Source organism: Haliotis cracherodii, unplaced genomic scaffold, assembly GCF_022045235.1.
Source record: "Haliotis cracherodii isolate W230 unplaced genomic scaffold, xgHalCrac1.p SCAF_7, whole genome shotgun sequence".
Classification (NCBI taxonomy): domain Eukaryota; kingdom Metazoa; phylum Mollusca; class Gastropoda; order Lepetellida; family Haliotidae; genus Haliotis; species Haliotis cracherodii.
The window spans coordinates 49,610,075-49,635,738 of record NW_027266330.1 but is presented as its reverse complement, the minus strand read 5'-3'; the positions used below and the strand labels follow the sequence as shown (position 1 = coordinate 49,635,738).

General features: G+C 43.5%; 1 protein-coding gene across 6 annotated transcripts in view; it reads right to left on the bottom strand.

Annotated features, from left to right (window-relative positions):
* LOC139447490 (uncharacterized) overlaps positions 1 to 25,664 on the bottom strand; it is a 52,095-nt gene that overhangs the window by 9,457 nt on the left and 16,974 nt on the right. For 5 of the 6 annotated variants that reach the window (XM_071228884.1, XM_071228887.1, XM_071228886.1 and 2 more), the window contains 6 exons: positions 13,562 to 13,685; positions 10,784 to 10,889; positions 9,952 to 10,042; positions 8,170 to 8,309; positions 6,816 to 6,915; positions 2,269 to 2,472 (listed from right to left, as the gene is read on the bottom strand). In XM_071228884.1, coding sequence (XP_071084985.1) covers positions 2,269 to 2,472; positions 6,816 to 6,915; positions 8,170 to 8,309; positions 9,952 to 10,042; positions 10,784 to 10,889; positions 13,562 to 13,685 — 765 coding nt within the window. Of the gene's footprint in view, positions 1 to 2,268; positions 2,473 to 6,815; positions 6,916 to 8,169; positions 8,310 to 9,951; positions 10,043 to 10,783; positions 10,890 to 13,561; positions 13,686 to 16,506; positions 16,636 to 25,664 lie in introns of those variants that run through there. The other variant, XM_071228889.1, reaches the window with a different exon arrangement.

Here is a 25,664-nt window from a genome sequence, read left to right as displayed (position 1 = left end):
GCGGCATGGTATCTCAGTGAGCTAGCACTATAAATCGGCATCAGTCCGGACTAGTACAAGCAGCCACACACACACATACACGTGCGTACATGCACGTCGCTATATAAGTGCAATAATCTTGGACGCGACGTTAAACCCAATTTCACCTCACCTTCAATGAAGAACGTAACGGTCGCACGGACAACGCGCTGTGCAATGTTTTCACCGTGACCTTCAGCCCTGGTGAGCTAAGAGACCAAACACGAGCCCTGGGAGACGGAAGTCCATTCTGTATATCTCCGGTGTTCACATTTCGGTAAGCCTACACTTACCCTTGGAGCCATTTCTATGGTCCTCCATGCAGGTAGCAAAAGTACTGTAAGTCCCCATGGACCCTAGCGTGGTGATCTACCTTCAGTTGTTGGCGATCTATAGCCTGTTTTTATATTGTGTTGCAAAATGATAATATATTTTTACATGCTCTCTAACTAGTTTTATGTAAATCTGTGATATTCTAGTTATTATACTGCCCTTCGTCGGCAGAATTTTATACAGTTTAAAATATATTGTTAATGTCAAATTTTGTTTCGTCACGATATGGCTGAAATATTGCCGATGTGACATTAAACTTTAACTCACTCACTCACTCTTTGATTCTCGCGATCATAAATTATCCGCCCTTGATGTCCATTAACATTTTACTGACCAATCAAACGTCGCGATAAGGAACTAATGGTATTAGGAGGGTTAGCCACAGCCAGTTTTAATGGACATGAAGACATTATTTCCATCATAAAGATGGTTTAGGGCTTTCTATTGCGTGTCAGTCAGTTTTTCAAAGTTGAATTTCTTGAAGATTCGTAATCAATCGAACTGACTGCCAAGTTGACATCGCCAACCCAACATTGAGGATGTTTTGTAACTCGCATCCTGATTGGTCCGCTAGACTGAGCTGCGTAGCAAATCAAATCGGCCAAAGGAAATCAAAGGCCGGTAATTTCGGTTCGCGAGAACTACAGGAATGGGTCCAGGGTTTAGAGTAGGTTTAAAGAAATGCGTGTAAACATGCATGACGAGGTGAATGTGGAAATGCTTGACGAGATAAATGTGGGCATGCTTGATGAGGTCAGTGTGAACACGGTGAATTTGGACATGCTTGACTAGGTGAATGTAAACATGCTTGACGTGGTGAATGTGAACAAGATGAATGTGGACATGCTTGACGAGATGAATGCGGACATGCTTGACGAGATGAATGTTTAAATGCTTGACGAGATGAATGTGGACATACTTGACGAGGTCAGTTTGAACACTGTGAATGTGGACATGCTTGACGAGATGAAAGTGGACATGCTTGAGGAGATGAGTGTGGACATGCTTGACGAGATGAATGTGGACATACTTGACGAGATGAATGTGGACATGCTTGACGAGATGAATGTGGACATACTTGACGAGATGAATGTGGACATGCTTGACGAGATGAATGTGGACATGCTTGACGAGATGAATGTGGACATGCTTGACTAGATGAATGTGGACATGCTTGACGAGATGAGTGTGGACATGCTTGACGAGATGAATGTGGACATACTTGTCTAGGTGAATGTGGACATTCTTGACGAGATGAATGTGGACATACTTGACGAGGTCAGTGTGAACACGATGATTGTGGACATGCTTGACTAGGTGAATGTGGACATGCTTGACGAGATGAATGTGGACATGCTTGACTAGGTGAATGTGGACATACTTGACGAGGTCAGTGTGAACACGGTGAATTTGGATATGCTTGACGAGGTCAGTGTGAACACGGTGAATGTGGACATGCTTGACTAGGTGAATGTGGACATACTTGACGAGGTCAGTGTGAACACGGTGAATTTGGATATGCTTGACGAGGTCAGTGTGAACACGGTGAATGTGGACATGCTTAACTAGGTGAATGTGGACATTCTTGACGAGGTGAATGTGGACATACTTGACGAGGTCAGTGTGAACACGGTGAATGTGGACATGCTTGACTAGGTGGATGTGGACATGCTTGACGAGATGAATGTGGACATGCTTGACTAGGTGAATGTGGACAGACTTGGCGAGGTCAGTGTGAACACGGTGAATGTGGACATGCTTGACGAGGTCAGTGTGAACACGGTGAATGTGGACATGCTTGACTAGGTGAATGTGGACATGCTTGACGAGATGAATGTGGACATGCTTGACGAGGTCAATGTGAACACGGTGAATTTGGACATGCTTGACTAGGTATAGATGATGACGAAGACCTACGGTTCCAGTTTGAATGACGTCCATGTCTGGTCGAGCCCGTCCCTCGTCACTCTGATGCACAGCACCCCGGGGGTAGAAGACCACGAGGTCCTTACTGGAACACGCCTTACAGAAGATCTCCCCACACACCACACACTGCTTCCTGTCACTGGGCACGAACAGATCCTTTTCACAGAGGCTGCAGAACGTCTGTCTCTTTGCAATCTGAAGTGAAATTGTACGCTGGCATTCAACATATACAACGTCGATTATCTGCCGAAATGAATTCCATTGAGCGTCAGAGGCAAATTAGAGGTGATCATTATATGAACATCTTCCCGAGGCAAGAGAGTTAATTGACTATAAAGTCCAGTTTCCACCCTTGCCGAACCAGATTGGACTTACTGGGCTCGATCATAGCGCTGTTACGAGTTATGTCCCTTCTATGCCTCTCCAATGGACCAGTCAGATGCCACCTCTCGTTTCACTTGCATTTGTTTCACACAAAATGGAGGCGCCAATTCAAGACGATATGATAGAGTATCATGATCTATATTGTGATAAAACGGGTCTTACAGCGCAAAGTGTTTCAAATCACGCGGGCACCTTAATTAAAAACATGAAAGATTTGGAACATATCTGTTGACAACGAGTTGGAGGTGCACATGCTTTGTAAATCCCGCAATCGACCGAAATCTACACGACGGTTTAGGAACCAGATTTCAATTTCGTTGCGCGATTTTGATTTGACTATGCAAAAACTCGTTAGTCCAGCCAAAATGTAACTCCATAATACCAGCCTAGTTCGGCAAGAGTGGAAACTGGACATTTATAGTCAGTTAACAATCATGCCTCGGGAAGATGCTATATGAATGGATCACTGAAAATCTCGACAAGGATAAACGTGTCCCGCTCCACCGTCAGCACCCCGTCGGGGCGGTCGGGTAGCCTAGTGGTTAAAGCGTTCGCTCGTCACGCCGAAGACCCGGGTTCGATTCCCGGCATGGGTACAATGTGTGAAGCCCATTTCTGGTGTCCTCCGCCGTGATATTGCTGGAATATTGCTAAAAGCGGCGTAAAACCAAACTCACTCACTCACTCACTCAGCACCCCGTCACTCACCATTTGCACAAAAAGATAAGTGTTTGTTGCCTAACGCCGCATAGCAGGGCTTCTGCAATACACCGGCAAAGAGACGAACCAATCTTATCACATTCAGATCTGTACTCAGAAATGACACCTCTCTGCCAACACTTTCATAGGTGTCTTACGATCAGAACCACTGCTTGGGAATATTTTTTAACATCCGATACGCAACAGATACGCCCCCTCTCTACCAACAGTATGGCAGACTGTAGTCTTCCTTACACCCCCAGCCTGGCCTGGTATTGTATCGAGCAAAAATAAGCTGTCACAGAAAAGGCTTGAAAAAACTTAAGTATCCTCAGACTGTTGAAAAAAATACAATTGTCTGCCACAAAAAATGCATTGTTGCAAGGTGTTATTTTTTTTATTTAACAAAAGAATTTCCCGGATCAAAATGATCACAACAAGGACATGCAAACCAGTAGTCGGGAAACACGTATGATTCGGAAAAACGCACCCAGTGCATTAACAAAATGGCCATGGAGCTGCACGAACTGCACGTGCAGCAGCACTATGAACGGTATTAAAGTGCAGGGTTTTTGATTGCCTGGCATCTGCGTCAATCGAACAGTGACAGTTCAACAACATGATAAGATTAACAAAATGCAAAGAAACAACGTCACAGGCCGCTTGAAGGCAGGGGAATCCCGATCAGCTGTAGCCAGGGTCTTCAATGCAACATTCAGCACCGTCACAAGGCTATGGATTTGGATCACGCTGAAGACCCGGGTTCCATTCCCGACATGGGTACAATGTGTGAAGCCCATTTCTGGTGTCCCCCGCTGTGATATTGCTGGAATATTGCTAAAATCGGCGTAAAATCAAACTCCCTCACTCACTCACTCACTATGGATTTGTTTTAACAGCATAGGTCAACACGTGATCGGCCAAAGTCGGGACGACCAAGAGTAACCAGCCCCCCCCAAAATGGCTACAGCCACCTCCATCGCATCCCAAATACACGGACTGCGCAGAATCTCCAACCAGACCGTACGAAACCGTCTAAGAGCAGCACGTCTAAGAGCAAGACGTCCTGTTCGAAACGTCATATTGAGCCGACAACATCGTCAACAACGACTGCATTGGTGACGTCAACACAGGGTATGGCCGTCCGGGAGAACGTTACGCCGGAAACTGCGTACAGGAAGTGGACAGGTTTGATGGGGGGTAGCGTTATGATGTGGGCGCCTGTCTCTCATCATGGCAGGTCAGGTTTGGTCCATATCTAGGGCAATCTTATGTCCATACATCAACGAAATTCTCCTACCACACGTCCTCCCAATTGCAGCCAACGGCAACGGTGTATTCCAACAGGTCAACACTCGCATACATCACGGATCAGAAGAGCCTGTCTACACAACAACAACAACGTTGATGTTCTCCCCTGGCCCTCCAGATCCCCGGATTTGAGTGAGTGAGTGAGTTTGGTTTAACGCCGCTTTTAACACTATTCCAGTTATATCACGGCGTGTCAGCTTAATGTGGGAGGAAAGCCCGAAGTGATGCAGGTCTCAGACGTTTACCACTTCGGTGAAACCCACGAGCACGGGTATGGTGCTGACAAACCTAGAAACATAATCGGGGCGAACCGGGATTCGAACCCACAATCATAGATTTCTGGCGTGCCCAAGGGACGCAACTCTGCACAGCGAATCGCGGCGCCTTAGACGACTGGGCCTCCCCCCCCCCCCCCCCCCCCCCCCCCCCCCCCCCCCCCCCCCCAGGATTTGAACACGGTAGAGCACATGTGTGATGTATTGGATAGACGGCTACGCCGACGTCAAACACAACCCCAAACGTTGCTGCAGTTGGCGTTTGTGTTGAAGGCCGAGTGGGCTAGCATTCCCCAGGATGTGATTCGCATACTCGTCTCTTCCATGGGCAGGAGATGTCAGGTCGCTATCGATTCCAACGGGAGACATACGCGTTATTGATGGCAGCTGACCTTCACCTTGGACTTTTCCTATGTACCGATAACTGAGATGACTACAATCACCAAGTGTTCTCTCCACAACATTTTGGCTCAATACCATGTACGGTTCCTCGTATAAATGTATTTTCCTGCCTCACACAAATCTGGCTTTGCGTTTCATTTTTTTGTGAAGTGTGTAATTGTGAGTGAAACAAACAACTTTTTAAATTGAAAAGGAGCCCAAGTGAGTTTAAGGGTTCCGAACACCTGACGAAAATCTAGCCTTACTTTATTTGGGGCTATAGCATAACACGATTCGCTGGACGGAAATAAGGGGAAATACGGTTGCTCTCCTTGAATGAAACACTTTGTAATAGTACTATCACATGTCCTTGGTCGGGTGGTAGATCTGGTAATACAGATGCCTAAGGGACCAGTTAAAAAAATTCGATGTCGGACACAAATGTAACTTCCTTACGTTTAGGGTGGGGGTGAGAATATGGGTTTAATGGCCCTGCAAGTACCTGACAACTTAAGGAATAAAGATTGTTAGCCGTCGACGAGCCTTTGAGCTGGTCCCTTACCACCTCACAGCTAACTGTGTGTCCTACTGTTGGCAGAGAGGCCCTAACTGGCTGTGTAACCGATGTAACAGGTTGTCACACTGAATGTGTCATCATTACTCGCCAGCTTGTATCGCTATTCATGCCATACTGTCAACAACCACCATACTTAACATCCGGCGACGTAAGGAGGTGTTTGTTTGTAAGTTAACGCCGCACTCAGCAATATACTAGATATATGACGGCGGTCTGTAAATAATCGAGTCTGGACCAGACAATCCTGTGATTGACATCATGAGCATCGATCCACGCAATTGGGATATGATGACATGGATCAACCAAGTTAACGAGCCTGCCCACCCGATCCCGTTAGTCGCCTTTTACAAGCACAGTCACCTTTTATGGCAAGCATGGGTTTCTGAAGACCTATTCTATCCCGGACCTTCACGGGTTCAGTGATGTTAGGAGAAGAGGGTTTGTATGTCGATCCGATTTATAGGGTCATTCTTTTAGGGAGAAACCAAATGATTGTTATGAACTGAGTGGCAAAAGAAAGTATACCGACTTTGTGTTTTATGTAATTGAAATAATTGGTGTTCAATTTGTCATTTTAACCATGACACATCCTGCAACAGTTTGTTAAAAGTAATCGTTTCAATGATGGGGTAAGAAAGATATTGCAGCCACATGAACCCTACTGTTTTTAAAATTTCGCCACAATTTTATTGATTTTCAAAGATAATGTGTCTAAGATACCCATCCACAGTTGTGTATTATGTTAACATTCAATAATTTTTTGAAAAGTTTATAATCAAATTATGTTGCAAAAAAAAAAAAAACATAAAAAAAATGAAAATCAAACATGAGGTATAGTTCTTTTCATTTTCGGTTTATTATTATGTTATTGTTTTTAATAAAAATATTATCATTTTTTTATATAGCCATACCTTCACCGCATTCTGCAGCTTGGCCTTCATCTGTTTGCTCTTGGAGATGTCCACGAGGAACATGTCGGAAATTGGCTGACAAACCTTCGGTATCTCGCATCTGAAAAAAACCCGTCCTTGTGTCAATATTTTAGATACATATCAAAACGAAAAGGATACCATAGTTAGATTGTGTGTTTTGTGATTGATCACACCAAGCAAATATTCCAGTTAATACTTATTTCAGATTGTTTGAGACATACGGTATAAAATTGTTTTTGTAAGTGAATAATCTCTACTCAACACGACACGTTTGATTAATTCGAAACCTTAGATATTAAACGATAAATTGGAAAAAATTCTCTTTAAAATGTGATATGTACAAAAATTAAACCCTTTTTCGAATTTTTTTCTGAGGCTGTATGTGGTTCATGATGCTTAACATTTTACCAGCGTTTCAGGGTAATGCTTGTTTCAGTGAGTGAGTGAGTGAGTATGGTTTTACGCCGCTTTTAGCAATATTCCAGCGATATCACGGCGGGGGACACCAGACATGGGCGTCACACATTGTACCCATGTCGGGAATCGAACCCGGGTCTTCGGCGTGACGAGCGAACGCTTTAACCACTAGGCTACCCGACCGCCCCCTGCTTGTTTCAAAATAGGACCAAGTAGTGAATGGGTACCCGGTAGTAATGTGAATGTTAACTCTCTAGTGCCTCACAGGAAGCTTGAGAATGAAGCATCGGGTGCACACTGATCTGACCGGGGTAATAATGAAGCGCTTCGAATATAGAGTGCGTATGAAGCAGTGTGGATAAGACCCGTGAAGATTCCGGGGTAGAATAGGTCTTCAGCAACCAATGCTTGCCATAAAAGGTGACTATGCTTGTCGTAAAAGGCGACTATCGGGATCGGGTGGTAAGGCTCGATGACTTGGTTGATGCATGTCATCGATCCCAATTGAAGGGATCGATGCTCATGATATTAATCACTGGATTGTCTGGTCCAGACTCGATTATTTACAGACCGCCGTCATATAGCTGGAATATTGCTGAGTGCGGCGTTAAACAACAAACCAACCAACCAATGTGAATAAGCAGACCACTATTATTATCTAACTGGTTCAACCCAGTAACGCCACCCCCTTTTATTTTTTTATGTTTTCGAGTGAGTGAGTGAGTGAGTGAGTACAGTTTATTGTCAGTGCCAAACTTTACATATCATGCCCAGATTTGGGGAATCGAGCCCTCGGTGTCACGACCGACAACTTTATCCAATGTCTGTTGACAATCCTTTATGACTGTTGTTTGTTGTTTGTTTGTTGTTGCAATACGTCCATTGGTTTATAACTGTACGATGTAAACACACTTACAAGAGTTTTAATTCCGGTTCCTTCCCAGAGGGGAATTTTCGAGCGTGCGCGGCGGACCTCATGTTGAAGAAATCCTGTGTCCATGACTTCACACATCCCACGGCCAGGTCCTCGCCATCTTTGAAGCAGAGCTGACACACCTGGATATCGAAAGCAAAGTGCCGGTTTCTTGAAATAAATAGTATAATTGAAGCAGAGCTGACACACCTGGATATCAAAAGCAAAGTGCCGGTTTCTTGAAGTAAATAGTATAATTGAAGCAGAGCTGACACACCTGGATATCAAAAGCAAAGTGCCGGTTTCTTGAAGTAAATAGTATAATTGAAGCAGAGCTGACACACCTGGATATCAAAAGTAAAGTGCCGGTTTCTTGAAGTAAATAGTATAATTGAAGCAGAGCTGACACACCTGGATATCAAAAGCAAAGCGCCGGTTTCTTGAAGTAAATAGTATAATTGAAGCAGAGCTGACACACCTGGATATCGAAAGCAAAGTGCCGGTTTCTTGAAGTAAATAGTATAATTGAAGCAGAGCTGACACACCTGGATATCAAAAGCAAAGTGCCGGTTTCTTGAAGTATATAGTATAATTGAAGCAGAGCTGACACAACTGGATATCGAAAGCAAAGTGCCGGTTTCTTGGAGTAAATAGTATAATTGAAGCAGAGCTGACACACCTGGATATCAAAAGCAAAGTGCCGGTTTCTTGAAGTAAATAGTATAATTGAAGCAGAGCTGACACACCTGGATATCAAAAGCAAAGTGCCGGTTTCTTGAAATAAATAGTATAATTGAAGCAGAGCTGACACACCTGGATATCGAAAGCAAAGTGCCGGTTTCTTGAAATAAATAGTATAATTGAAGCAGAGCTGACACACCTGGATATCAAAAGCAAAGTGCCGGTTTCTTGAAGTAAATAGTATAATTGAAGCAGAGCTGACACACCTGGATATCAAAAGCAAAGTGCCGGTTTCTTGAAATAAATAGTATAATTGAAGCAGAGCTGACACACCTGGATATCGAAAGCAAAGTGCCGGTTTCTTGAAGTAAATAGTATAATTGAAGCAGAGCTGACACACCTGGATATCGAAAGCAAAGTGCCGGTTTCTTGGAGTAAATAGTATAATTGAAGCAGAGCTGACACACCTGGATATCGAAAGCAAAGTGCCGGTTTCTTGAAGTAAGTAGTATAATTGAAGCAGAGCTGACACACCTGGATATCAAAAGCAAAGTGCCAGTTTCTTGAAGTAAATAGTATAATTGAAGCAGAGCTGACACACCTGGATATCAAAAGCAAAGTGCCGGTTTCTTGAAGTAAATAGTATAATTGAAGCAGAGCTGACACACCTGGATATCAAAAGCAAAGTGCCGGTTTCTTGAAGTAAATAGTATAATAGAATCTGGACAAGAAGATCGGGCTATAAATGACAGAATGATGCTAAACTTCAATTAAAGGTCCCAGTTACATATTGTAATCTTTCGGACACAGAGGTGGATTCAGGATTGGCAAAGATCGTCCCTCAACAATTGGTTTAGATTTAGGCATGACTACAGGCAGTTCTGATGGAGATGTCATAATTGTCACGTGAACATGTGATTAGCGATTCTCAATGCTGATTGGTAAACTGAAGACGTATGACGTCATCGATTGTTTGTCGTCGATTGAACGTCTGAGACCTGCATCACTTCGGGCTTTCCTCCCACATTAAGCTGACACGCCGTGATGTGACTGGAATACTGTTAAAAGCGGCGTTAAACCCAACTCACTCACTCATTCACTTACTCGATATAGTTTGCCGTCAGGATTCGGAGAGGCATCGTCGGCCAAACGTCGCTGGAAACGACTGCACTGCAGGCAAAAGACCTTACCACACCTAGTACAATGACAACAATATGTTATGTCAGCTTTACAAAACAATCCTTATGTGCATACTATAACAGTGATTATCATAACCAATGCAATGACAAGTATGATATCAGAAAACGTGAAATAGGCGACCTTGACCTTGACCTATATATAATTTTTTCATCGTATCTTTACCTTGACAATTATCGTAACAAAGTCCGATTATCGCAAGAAGACACACAATGATACGTTTAAATTCTGAACCTACTATTTTGTCAGTTGTCTGTATTAGGGGTTGTGAAAGATGCATCTCAGAGTTATCTATCTCATGGTTCGTGACAAGCGAAGTGCTTACGATACAGGGTAACAACTGTTTTATTGATATACCTTGCAATGTGTCAACGACGTCTTAAAGAGATAATGACACTAGTTAAATCTACGTTCTTGGGTCATTAAACATATCGATCCAGGGTAGATCCGGGGTAGAATATGTCTTCAGCAACCCATGCTTCCCGTAAAAGGCGACTACGCTTGTCGTAAGAGGCGACTAACGGGATCGGGTGGTCAGACTCGCTGACTTGGTTGATGCATGTCATCGATCCCAATTGCCTGGATCTATGCTCATGATATTAATCACTGGATTGTCAGATCCAGACTCGTTTATTTACAGACCGCCGTCATATCTCTGGTATATTGCTGAGTACGGCTTTAAACAACAAATAAACAAACATCAAACATGTCTTTAGTTCGAGACAAGCGGAGTACGTACATTCGACAATGCTTCTGTCGGAAAACCAGATGAATCTGTTTATTGCAGCCATTACACTTCTGTCTCAACCGACGTTTATCCCAGTGGTCACGTGATATTTCTGAAGCTATAAATAATTAATGGTTAAACGTACACAGACAATGTCAAACCACACGCGGCGCTTACTATCAAAAAAAGTATACATTACACGAAAAAACAGAATTTATTTTCTGAATATTCCAAAATCTGTACTTCTAATACCTTAATAGCAAATATATAAGAACTTCTGGTTTAACAAAATCATTTCTGGTTCGGGAAAACATGTGCACCATTCAGCATAATTTGGAAACAGAATGTCCTATGCTAATAACTAATTTTCGTCATTTTGATATTTGGCTTAACTGGTAAACTATCGCCAGTGACTGAAGGGATGATATAAATCCTGCCAGGGTCCATGCAGGAAGCAAAGGCACTGTAAGTCCCCATGGTCCCTGGTATGGTGATCTCCCTTTAGTGATCTTCAGCCCATTTTTATATTGTGTTGTTAATTCTTTCTGCTTTTAAATGTTAACTTAACTAGTTATAAATAGACTCTGTGATATTCTAGTTATTGTACTTTACTTTGATGACAGGTTTTTTATAAAGTCTACATATATGTGTTATTAATGAATTACTTCTCGTCACGATATGGCTGAAATATTGCCGATGTGACGTTTAATATTAACTCACTCACACTCATTCAACAAAGTTAGAAACACTTCCGGTTGAATGACATCACTTCCGCTTTTGGAAATATGTCCTATTCCTAATAGCAACTTCAGTAACAAAGCTATGAACACTTGCGGTCTAATGATATCACTTCCGGTTTGGGAAAATACATGCAAAATGGAACAGAAAGCGCTGTAAGTTAAATGCACTTCCGGTTTCCGGAGTGAGTGAGTGAGGCGTAAGTTGCTGGGTGTTGGGGACAACCGAGGTGGTTACAGATATATTTGAGTGAGTGAGTATGGTTTTACGCCGCTTTTAGCAATATCACGGCGGGGGACACCAGACGTGGGCTTCACACATTGTACCCATGTCGGGAATCGAACCCGGGTCTTCGGCGTGACGAGCGAACGCTTTAACCACTAGGCCACCCGACCGCCCCTTTTGAGTGAGTGAGTGAGTTGGGTTTAACGCCGTTTTCAACAGTATATTCCAGTTACATAAAGGATTACTTATTTGATGTGTCATCATATCTAGACGGCGTTGATTGATATGTAAGTGAACTATCATCTACTCTGTATGACCCAGACGCCCTAATGCATCGGAGCAACATAACCCATATTGATCGACTGGGGGCTCTCTGCTCAAGGTTCTCCCTATTGAAACTGTCTGAGAGTGTTTTACTTCCAAGTAGGGCTCAGAAAAAGAATCTTGTTCCCAGTCACTCTTATAAGACAAAATGGGGCGGTCGGGTAGCCTAGTGGTTAAAGCGTTCGCTCGTCACGCCGGATTTCCGGGTTCGATTCCCGACATGGGTACAATGTGTGAAGCCCATTTCTGGTGTCCCCGCCGTGGTATTGCTGGAATATTGCTAAAAGCGGCGTAAAACCATACTCACTGACTAAAGAAATACAAATCGCAGTTTGAATTTCATATTCACTCCAGCTTAAATTCTGAATTGTCTTTATAGAAAACATATTTTTAGGAGCGAGTGAGTGAGTGAGTTGGGTTTAACGCTGTTTTGAACATAATTGAGTTATATCATGGCGTGCCAGCTTGGTGAAACCAACGTGCATGTAAATGGTGCGGACAAACCTGGAAACATAATCGGGGCGAACCGGGATTCGAACCCATGACCATAGATCAATGGCATGCAAGTATGCACAGCGAATTTCGGCGCCATGCATGACATCCGTGCCCATCAATCAGTGTACCGGGGCGGTCGGGTAACCTAGTGGTTAAAGCGTTCGCTCGTCACGCTGAAGACCCGGGTTCGATTCCCGACATGGGTTCAACGTGTGAAGCCCATTTCTGGTACTCCCGTGGTGAAATATTGCTAAAAGCGGCGTAAAACCATACTCACTAATTCAAACCAGTGTTCCAATCACTGTCTACAAAAAATATGAATTTGGATGAATGGCACAATTCCTGTTAGGCACAGAATAATTTATCTTCAGATATACGAACTATATGCGGAGGGATCTAGCGTTCCATGTGTACGGTGAAATCATTACGCTCTTTCTGCCCGCAGTATGTACGCATTCGTCACCACTCGCCCCTTTCCGTAAACTGCAAGAAGACTCGTCCCACTTTCAATGAATGTTATGTGCAAAAATACGACAAACCAATCATAATACGCGTATGATTTTAAGTTCTTCGTCAAAGAATCCCTTAGAAATAATTTTTGATTTAACATATGTCTTGCATCTAAAATATACCCAAGACACAGTTAAATGTCTTCAATCATACTGTATAATTCCGCACGTCCCGATGTGCTTTAATTTTCATCTGAAATATATATGATAATATGGGGGGATATGTGTGAACCATTGCGAAACGAGTTGACAATTGTTTTAGATATGCCCGTTTGCGCTAAGACGGAACCCGGTCGCAAAATGGCCACGAGAGGGGCACGAGTCGCTGTTCGGCTTGACCCGGAATAACACGAGTTGGTCACGAATATAGCTGGATAAGCCGAGAGGACCCGAGTGGCGACTCCTACGACATCGAGGAGAGGAGTTCCGTTTCTTGTATTCATACAGCGTAGAACCACGAACTCCATGACATTACTGACAAAACAAGACATTATCATACTTGGTTCTTTAGGCTTCGTTGCGTCTGGGATGTCCTGCGTCCCGTCTAGGAGATCGGACAGCGAGGCAGATCTGTACCTTGGCATTTCCTCCAAGTCACTTTTCGAGATGGAAGGTAGAGAGTCCTATGAACAGAATCAATTACAGATAAATATCTTACCCCAGTAACCACTCATGGTTATACTGAGTGTGTAGGTACGTTTGACGGTGCTTTGAAAAATATTTACTAGGGGTGGGGTTAGTTTGGAGGTTGGGAGAAGGGCGATAAGCTGGTCCGTGAGAGAATTTTGTTTTTGTTTGTTTGTTTTTTAACGCCGCGCTCAGCAATATTCTAACTATATGACGGCGGTCTGTAATTAATCGAGTTTTGAACAGACAATTCAGTGATTGACATCATGAGCATCGATCCACGCAATTGGGATACGATGACATGCATCAACCAAGTCAGCGAGCCTGACCACCCGATCCCGTTACGACAAGCATAGTTGCCTTTAACGGCAAGCATGGGTTGCAGAAGACCTATTCTACCCCGGATATTCACGGGGAGAGAAAGCTTCGTCACTGCTTCACGGGTTTATCATAGTATACTACTCAAAAGAAGTTAAGGATCACCTGGTTCTTTCATATTACTGTGGTTAGTCTGTTAGGCCATGGCCATGACTGTAATAATATGAAAAAAAAAATCAGGTGGTCCTTAACTTTATTTGAATAGAATATGTATTATTTCCCGATATTAACATTTCGAACGACTCAACACTCCTACGTAAATAGTGTTGGACCATTCCATTCCAAAAGTCTGGTTGGAGCGCATGCGCGTGGAACCTCTTCATTGAATCAAAGGTCCGTAGGTCGGGATATTCGTATACTTCCCTCAACTGTTGAATCATTTATGACAGGGTGAGACCTCGAGAGCAAGAGTCGTGAAATTAAAACTTCGTTCCTCCCCAGTCCGTGAATACATACCTGTGCAGTGAATGGGAGGGTTCGCATACAGTCCGTGCACGGAGTAGGGTTCATTGACTTATAATTACATATTATTATAAACAGACTCAGTTCATTAGCCTACTAAGTAGATATACTTCACTACCACATTGCACAGCGGGTGCATGTACTCACGGTTGATGGACGAACACAGTGTATACAAACACGTGAAGCATTGGCGTGCAGAAAGGAGATGGCATTTAACTTGTTGGGGCTAGGACATGGTGAGATAGACGAGTGGGGCTAGGACATGGTGAGGTAGACGGGTGGGACTAGGACATGGTGAGGTAGACGGGCGGGGCTAGGACATGGTGAGGTAGACGGGTGGGGCTAGGACATGGTGAGGTAGACGGGTGAGGCTAGGACATGGTGAGGTAGACGGATGGCCCTAGGACATGGTGAGGTAGACGGGCGGGACTAGGACATGGTGAGGTAAAGGGGCGGGGCTAGGACATGGTGAGGTAGACGGGTGAGGCTAGGACATGGTGAGGTAGACGGGTGGGGCTAGGACATGGTGAGGTAGACGGGCGGGACTAGGACATGGTGAGGTAGACGGGCGGGACTAGGACATGGTGAGGTAGACGGGCGGGACTAGGACATGGTGAGGTAGACGGGTGGGGCTAGGACATGGTGAGGTAGACGGCTGGGGCTAGGACATGGTGAGGTAGACGGATGGCCCTAGGACATGGTGAGGTAGACGGGTGGGGCTAGGACATGGTGAGGTAGACGGGAGGGGCTAGGGCATGGTGAGGTAAACGGGTCGGGCTAGGACATGGTGAGGTAGACGGGCGGGGCTAGGGTATGGTGAGGTAGACGGGTGGGACTAGGCCATGGTGAGGTAGACGGGTGGGGCTAGAACATGGTGAGGTAGACGGGTGGGGCTAGGACATGGTGAGGTAGACGGGTGGGGCTAGGACATGGTGAGGTAGACGGATGGCCCTAGAACATGGTGAGGTAGACGGGTGGGGCTAGGACATGGTGAGGCAGACGGGCGGGGCTAGAACATGGTGAGGTAGACGGGTGGGGCTAGGACATGGTGAGGTAGACGGGTGGGGCTAGGACATGGTGAGGTAGACGGGCGGGGCTAGGACATGGTGAGGTAGACGGATGGGGCTAGGACATGGTGAAGTAAACGGGTGGGGCTAGGACATGGTGAAGTAAACGGGTGGGGCTAGGACATGGTGAGGTAGACGGGCGGGGCTAGGACATGGTGAGGTAGACGGGTGGGGCTAGGACATGGTGAGGTAGACGGGAGGGGCTATGACATGGTGAGGTGGAGGGTGGCTATGACATGGTGAGGTGGAGGGATGTCTATGACATGGTGAGGTCGAGGATGGGCCTAGGACATGGTGAGGTAGACGGTAAGGACTAGGACATGGACATATATCGAACAAACATTGTAGCTCCTTCCCCAGAGTATTGATTAGTGGACCCCCTATAGGCAGACAGACAGACAGACCGACATATATACATAACAGCCAGACAGATTGCATACTGTAGTAAAGCCATCGGCCCATAATACCTGAACATACATCTAAACCTGCAATATGTACATGCTACTTTGTCGAGCATATAGTTTGTTTGTTTGTTGTTTAACGCCGCACTCAGCAATATTCCAGCTCTTACGGCGGTCTGTATATAATCCAGCCTGGACAAGACAATCCAGTGATTGATGTCATGAGCATCGATCCACACGATTGGAATACGATGACCTACATCAACCAACAGCGAGTCTGACCACCCGATCCCGTTAGTCGCCTCTTATGACAAGCATAGTCGCCTTTAACGGCAAGCATGGGTTGCTGAAGACCTATTCTAACCCGGATCTTTACGGGTCGCAAGCATATAGACACATATACTGAACAAATATACACGATAAAATGGTAATTCATTCAAAATAGATACACACAGAATCTGATAAAGTCATGCATAACAAAATATTTCTTTTTCTAAACACATACTTACTGATCTTGTCGGTCACGCTGTTAATAACAAACCTCCAAACACTAAGCTTCCCAGATACAACCGACGCGTCGTATGTCGCGGTGATGTTGCTAACCACATCCTATAAACACGTTGTTGCATTACATGTGTTCCGGTTCAAACCCAGGCTAGATTTTTCCTTAATCATTATAATTTCATAACAAGCATCCCGTTAGATATAATCCACCGCCGATTATGGAGAAACACTGCTCCGCGGACTAGACGTGAGCTCAGCAGATTTAGTCGGAAAATCCTGAGTAGCTGGAAATACGGCTGTGAGCAGAGGGGGAAGTGACTTGTATAAATGTCCTTATCTTGAGGAAACGCCCATTTATCTTCACGATGATGGTGTTATTTGAAATAACACATGTATAGGAAACCATACATTTTTGAGTGAGTGAGTGAGTGAGTGAGTGAGTGAGTATTGTTTTACGCCGCTTTTACTAATATTCCAGCAATATCACGGCGGGGGACACCAGAAATGGGCTTCACACATAGCACCCATGTCGGGAATCGAACCCGGGTCTTCAGCGTGACGAGCGACCGCTTTAACCACTAGGCTACCCGACCGCCCCTTTTGAGTGAGTGAGTGAGTTGGGTTTAACGCCGTGTTCAGCAGTATTCCAGTTACATAAAGGAATCTCAGTTTAAAATGGGAGGAAAGCCTGAAGTGATGCAGGTCTCAGATGTTTACCATTTGGTGAAAACCACAGGCACGAGTATGTACTGACAAACCTTGAAACATAATCGGGCCGAATCAGGATTCGAACTCACGATCATAGGTTTCTGGCGTGCCCAAGGGACGCAACTCTGCACATCGATTTGCAGCGCATTAGACGATTGGACCACCCGTGCCCCGTAATACCTTTTAAATAACATACAAGTAGTTTTATACCGCCCGCCTGTGTTCATGATTAACATTGAAACAGACATCATTTACATCTATTTTATTGTTCAATGGACATTCGACCGCCTCCGTGGTCTAATGGTAGAGCGTCCGCCCGGAGAGCGGAAGGTCCGGGGTTCGATCCCCGACCGCGTCATACCAAAAGACGTTAAAGGATGGTATTTGTTGTTACCCTGTCTGGCGCTCGGCATTAAGGGGCTAAAACAAGGACTGGTCGGCTCGGAGTCAGTATATTGTGTCTGAGTGGGGTATTCATGTTAAACTGCAGCATGGTATCTCAGTGAGCTAGCACTATAAATCGGCATCAGGCCGGACTAGTACAAGCAGCCATACACGTGCATGCACGTCGCTATATAAGTGCAATAATCTTAGACGCGACGTTAAACACCATTACACCTCACCTCAATGGATATTAGGATTTTTTGTTGGTGTGGGTGCAAAGTAATTGTTGTCACATTAGAAAATGACTAGATGCGGCGTAAAAGCATATTCACTCACTCGTCTATTCGCACTGATAGATCTCGGGATACATTTGTTTATTCAATCTGCTTTGTTTGTTTGTTTGCATAAGCTTTAGGGGTTGTTTAAACCTGCTGTGCAAATATTGAATTTTGTGTTTAGCTTTCCAGAGGTTGGTGCTAAGTACATGTACTTGGTTGGTTGGTTGTTGTTTAACGCCGTACTCAGCAATATTCCAGCTATATGACGGCGGACTGTAAATAATCGAGTCTGGACCAGACACTCCAGTGATTGACATCATGAGCATCGATCTACGGAATTGGGATGGGTGACATGCATCAACCAAGTCAGCGAGCCTGACCACCCGATCCCGTTAGTCGCCTTTTACGACAAGCACAGTCGCATTTTGGGGCAAGCAGAAGTTGCTGAAGACCTTTTCTACCCCGTAATCTTTCTGGGTCTATTTACTCTGCAGTTCTCCTTTAAGGTACATTCCAAATACTTTCACAAATACTGAATGTTGAAAGGTTTTCGCGGAGGAATTCCTAATGAACCACGAGATATGGGATTGCTGGGGCTTGAGCTCAGAGCAGAGATTTCCGAATAATAGAAATAGTTTCGCAATGCCTCGTATGAGAAAGTTGTAGAAAACGAATTTGTTTTGTTTTGAACACTTTTAAATATCAAAGCGTGTCAGCCTAATGTGGGTGTATTGACAACAGTGACACCGGTTGTAGAAAACATCTTGGGGGTGCTTGCAACAAGGCATCAAAATCAGGGCGTATTTGGGATTCGAACCACAATCAGTGGATCCTAGTATATATTTGGGACGCAACTTTTGAAGACAAATTGCGGCGGCTAAGTTCTCTGGGCCACCTTCATATGTCAAGATTACTCACGTTTAGTCAAATTTAGTTAGGTCAGGTTTACTCACGTTTAGTCAAGGTTAGTTAAGTCAAGATCACTCACGTTTAGTCAAATTTAGTTTTGTCAAGATTACTCACGTTTAGTCATGTTTAGTTATGTCAAGTTTACTCACGTTTAGTCAAGGTTAGTTAAGTCAAGATTACTCACGTTTAGTCAAATTTAGTTAGGTCAAGTTTACTCACGTTTAGTCAAGTTTAGTTAAGTCAAGTTTACTCACGTTTAGTCAAATTTAGTTAGTTAAGTCAAGATTACTCACGTTTAGTCAAGGTTAGTTAAGTCAAGATTACTCACGTTTAGTCAAATTTAGTTAGGTCAAGTTTGCTCACGTTTAGTCAAGGTTAGTTAAGTCAAGATTACTCACGTTTAGTCATGTTTAGTTATGTCAAGTTTACTCATGTTTAGTCAAGGCTAGTTAAATCAAGATTACTCACGTTTAGTCAAATTTAGTTAGGTCAAATTTAATCACGTTTAGTCAAGGCTAGTTTAGTCAAGATCACTCACGTTTAGTCAAGGTTAGTTAACTTTGAGCCTGGAGAACACAAGGCGAATTGCTCTCTGAACAACTTATCAATTGCTCGTTAATATAACATGTTTGTGACACATTTCCAATTTTCAATTTCCTAGACAGGATATAGAGAGAGTCAGACACGTTATGCGTGAGAAGAATCCATTTATTTTGATGAACCTCTGCTGACGCGTCCCAGGGTACCTCTTTAGTCTTTGAGAGAGAGAGAGAGAGCGAGAGAGAGAGAGAGAGAGAGAGAGAGAGAGAGAGGTAGAGGTAGAGAGAGAGAGAGGTAGAGAGAGAGAGAGAGAGAGAGAGAGAGAGAGAGAGAGAGAGAGAGAGAGAGAGAGAGAGAGAGGTGCATTAATTATTTGTGTTAAATTAAAGAGGTCACTTCTCAAATTATCTCTTATTTCAAATCCGCAATGGGACAATTATTATTAGGCCTTTTAACAAAAACACGGAAATTGTTTAAATTTGATTTCAAGGAATTTGAAATCTTCTTAAGTCACATGGGGTTCCATCTTTAATCAAATTAAATTACATATTTATGAACAGTAGTTTTACCATGCAATGGACAGTGTTATATTTAATTATTTATTAGTACTTTTATTTGTGACGTCAAGCGCCAAATGTGCTGTAGGGTTTTACATTAATGATTTAAATTGTAATGAATGAGTGAGTTATGTTTAACGCTGCTTTTAACAGTATTCCAGTTATATCACGGCGTGTCAGCTTAATGTGGGAGGAAAGCCCGAAGTGATGCAGGTCTCAGACGTTTATCACTTCGGTGAAACCCACGAGCACGGGTATGGTGTTGACAAGCCTAGAAACATAATCAGGGCGAACCGGGATTCGATCCCACAATCATAGGTTTCTGGCGAGCGCAAGGGACGCAACTCTGCACAGCGAATTGCGACGCCTTAAACGCCTGGGCCACCAGTGCCCCCTGATTTAAATTGTAACTTTATATTTCATTAAGCTTATAAATTATGTAAACCTATATGTATATTTTGTAAACGTGTACACACATAAAGTATCTATATGACACGGAGCTTCGCGATGTGTGGGTGGGGCTGTTCCCCGATGTATGGGTGTTTCTGTAGATAAACATGGTTGCAATATTATTTAACACTATAATAAATATCCGCAAAGGCTCGCCTACTACTTTATTTCCAAACGTACGATGTTTGTGATGCCGAAACACTCAGTAATAGTCTCCATTTAAGACAAGTTCTTCTACAAACTGGTAACATTTAACGACACGAAAACAGTTGCTGTTAACCGTTACATTTTGTACTTTATAATTTGGTTTCAGATTAACAAACCGTAAGGCAATTTTTATTTCAAATGATGCACCAAATGTCTGTTGTCCTCTTTTAACAGTACTCTGATAGCATTGGGCGTCTACAGGGACACATTGATGGTATTAACACATTTTGTGATAAATGGGAATGAAATTAAATTTAAGTAAGTAAATATTTAGATATGTTTAAACTTAAAAAGAGACGAAATATGGTTTTATAGAGGCAATCAAATATAAACCGTTTAATATATAAGTGTTTTATCAGATAATTTTCGTTTCAAATTGGCATACCACGTGCGACCAGAATTACTTCCAGATCAATGCCCTGGCAATCGACAGGTTTGAGATTGTATTCGTAAGATTGAACTTTGATTCTGAAGTATCTGGCAGATAAAATATAGAGGCATACAGTGAAAAATGATCTCACCAGTGGCGGGTATGGGCCACTGTAATGATGTTATAGAAAGGGCTGAAAGAAAACATGTCAAGAGAATATTGAATTTGCTACATTCAGCTAGTAACAGTGGAAGACAAACGATTTCTACACATCATGCCACTAAAGTAATAAAATATTGGATGAAACTTATCGATATGAATCTTAATTAATTGCCAAAGGAAACCTATTTAATGCTATATAGATTGGATGAATTGGGTAGATCTTCTCGGGTAACAATTGTTAAAACTTTTTAATTCGAGTATGGTTTTGGTTATGCATGAACTCTTCAAGACTGCGGGGATTGTGAAATATTTATCAGAAAAGATAAGCAACGTATTAACGACTGCAGCCAACGAAACTGGCACGATATTTTAACACACACGCGCTATGCACATTCCCAGACAGGTGCGCACGCTCCACACATTTCATACACACTAATAAATAAAGCATATCTCTCTCTCTCCTCTCTCTCTCTCTCTCTCTCTCTCTCTCTCTCTCTCTCAAACACACAGACACACACACAAATTTAAAAAAACTCCGTCTCTCTCAAACACACACGCGCTGTGCAGATTCCCAGACAAAAATGATTAAAACATCTCTCTCTCGCTCTCTCTCTCACTCTCTCTCAAACGATTAAAGCACACCTCTCTCGCTCTCACTCTCTCACTCTCTCTCAAACGATTAAAGCATCTCTCTCGCTCTCTCTCTCCAAAGATTAAAGCATCTCTCTCTCGCTCTCTCTCTCTTACACACAGACACACACACAAATGATTAAAGCATCTCTCTCACGCTCTCTCTCTCAAACGATTAAACCATCTCTCTCTCGTCTCTCTCCCTCTCCCAAACACACAGACACACACACACACACAAACGATTAAAGCATCTCTCTCGCTCTCTCTCTCCAAAGATTAAAGCATCTCTCTCTCGCTCTCTCTCTCTTACACACAGACACACACACAAATGATTAAAGCATCTCTCTCACGCTCTCTCTCTCAAACGATTAAACCATCTCTCTCTCGTCTCTCTCCCTCTCCCAAACACACAGACACACACACACACACAAATGATTAAAGCATCTCTCTCTCTCGCTCTCTCTCTCAAACGATTAAAGCATCTCTCGCTCTCACTCTCTCACTCTCTCAAACGATTAAAGCATCTCTCTCGCTCTCTCTCTCTCTCAAATGATTAAAGCATCTCTCCCTCGCTCTCTCGCTCTCTCAAACACACAGACACACACACACACAAATGATTAAAGCATCACTCTCTCGCTCTCTCTCTCTCTCTCTCTCTCAAACACACAGACACACACACACAAAAATAAAACATCTCTGTCTCTCTCAAACACACACATGCTTTGCAGATTCCCAGACAAAAATGATTAAAACATCTCTCTCTCACTCACTCTCTCTCTCTCTCAAACGATTAAAGCATCTCTCTCGCTCTCACTCTCTCAAATGATTAAAGCATCTCTCTCTCTCTCTCAAACACACAGACACACACACACAAATGATTAAAGCATCTCTCTCTCGCTCTCTCTCTCTCAAACACACAGACACACACACAAATGATTAAAACATCTCTCTCTCGCTCTCTCTCTCTCAAACACACAGACACACACACACACACGCACAAATGATTAAATCATCTCTCTCTCGCTCTCTCTCTCTTACACACAGACACACACACAAATGATTAAACCATCTCTCTCTCGTCTCTCTCCCTCTCCCAAACACACAGACACACACACACACACAAATGATTAAAGCATCTCTCTCTCTCGCTCTCTCTCTCAAACGATTAAAGCATCTCTCGCTCTCACTCTCTCACTCTCTCAAACGATTAAAGCATCTCTCTCGCTCTCTCTCTCTCAAATGATTAAAGCATCTCTCCCTCGCTCTCTCGCTCTCTCAAACACACAGACACACACACACACAAATGATTAAAGCATCACTCTCTCGCTCTCTCTCTCTCTCTCTCTCTCAAACACACAGACACACACACACAAAAATAAAACATCTCTGTCTCTCTCAAACACACACATGCTTTGCAGATTCCCAGACAAAAATGATTAAAACATCTCTCTCTCACTCACTCTCTCTCTCTCTCAAACGATTAAAGCATCTCTCTCGCTCTCACTCTCTCAAATGATTAAAGCATCTCTCTCTCTCTCTCTCAAACACACAGACACACACACACAAATGATTAAAGCATCTCTCTCTCGCTCTCTCTCTCTCAAACACACAGACACACACACAAATGATTAAAACATCTCTCTCTCGCTCTCTCTCTCTCAAACACACAGACACACACACACACACGCACAAATGATTAAATCATCTCTCTCTCGCTCTCTCTCTCTCAAACACACAGACACACACACACATACGCACAAATGATTAAAGCATCTCTCTAGCTCTCTCTCTCTCAAACACACAGACACACACACACGCACAAATGATTAAAGCATCTCTCTCTCGCTCTCTCTCTCTCAAACACACAGACACACACACACGCACAACTGATTAAAGCATCTCTCTCGCTCTCTCTCTCTCAAACACACAGATACACACACATGATTAAAGTATCTCTCTCTCGCTCTCTGTCTCTTAAACACAAACACACAAGCACACAAATGATTAAAGCATCTCTCTCTCTCGCTCTCGCTCTCTCTCTCTCACTCTCTCTCTCTCTCAAACGATTAAAGCATCTCTCTCGCTCTCTCTCTCTCAAATGATTAAAGCATCTCTCCCTCGCTCTCTCTCTCTCTCAAACACACAGACACACACACGCACAAATGATTAAAGCATCTCTCTTGCTCTCTCTCTCTCTCTCTCAAACACACAGACACACACAAGCACAAATGATTAAAGCATCTCTCTCTCGCTCTCTCTCTCTCAAACACACAGACACACACACACACGCACAAATGATTAAATCATCTCTCTCTCGCTCTCACTCTCTCAAACACACAGACACACACACACACGCACAAATGATTAAAGCATCTCTCTCTCTCTCTCTCTCTCAAACACACAGACACACACACACACACAAATGATTAAAGCATCTCTCTCTCTCGCTCTCTGTCTCTTAAACACACACACACAAGCACACAAATGATTAAAGCATCTCTCTCTCGCTCTCTCTCTCTCACTCTCTCTCTCAAATGATTAAAGCATCTCTCTCGCTCTCTCTCTCTCAAATGATTAAAGCATCTCTCTCTCTCGCTCTCTCTCTCTAAAACACACAGACACACATACACAAATGATTAAAGCATCTCTCTCTCACTCTCTCTCTCTCAAACACACAGACACACACACACACACGCACAAATGATTAAATCATCTCTCTCTCGCTCTCTCTCTCTCACTCTCTCTCTCTCAAATGATTAAAGCATCTCTCTCGCTCTCTCTCTCAAATGATTAAAGCATCTCTCTCTCTCGCTCTCTCTCTCTAAAACACACAGACACACATACACAAATGATTAAAGCATCTCTCCCTCGCTCTCTCTCTCTCTCAAACACACAGACACACACACGCACAAATGATTAAAGCATATCTCTTGCTCTCTCTCTCTCTCTCTCAAACACACAGACACACACACACACACGCACAAATGATTAAATCATCTCTCTCTCGCTCTCACTCTCTCAAACACACAGACACACGCACACACGCACAAATGATTAAAGCATCTCTCTCTCTCTCTCTCTCAAACACACAGACACACACACACAAATGATTAAAGCATCTCTCTCTCTCGCTCTCTGTCTCTTAAACACACACACACAAGCACACAAATGATTAAAGCATCTCTCTCTCTCTCACTCTCTCTCTCTCAAATGATTAAAGCATCTCTCTCGCTCTCTCTCTCTCTCAAATGATTAAAGCATCTCTCTCTCTCGCTCTCTCTCTCTAAAACACACAGACACACATACACAAATGATTAAAGCATCTCTCTCTCCTCACTCTCTCTCTCTCAAAGACACAGACACACACACACACGCACAAATGATTAAATCATCTCTCTCTCGCTCTCACTCTCTCAAACACACACACACACACACACACATACGCACAAATGATTAAAGCATCTCTCTCTTGCTCTCTCTCTCTCAAACACACAGACACACACATACACACACGCATAAATGATTAAAGCATCTCTCTCTCGCTCTCTCTCTCTCTCAAACACACAGACAGACACACACACAAATGATTAAATCATCTCTCTCTCGCTCTCTCTCTCAAACACACAGACACACACACAAATGATTAAAGCATCTCTCTCTCGCTCTCTCTCTCAAACACACAGACACACACACACGCACAAATAATTAAAGCATCTCTCTCTCGCTCTCGCTCTCTCTCAAACACACAGACACACACACACACACACAAATGATTAAAGCATCTCTCTCTCGCTCTTTCTCTCGCTCTCTCTCTCTCAAACGATTAAAGCATCTCCCTCGCCCTCTCTCTCTCTCAAATGATTAAAGCATCTCTCTCGCTCTCTCTCTCAAACACACAGACACACACACAAATGATTAAAGCATCTCTCTCTCTCTCCCTCTCTCTCAAACACAGAGACACACACACA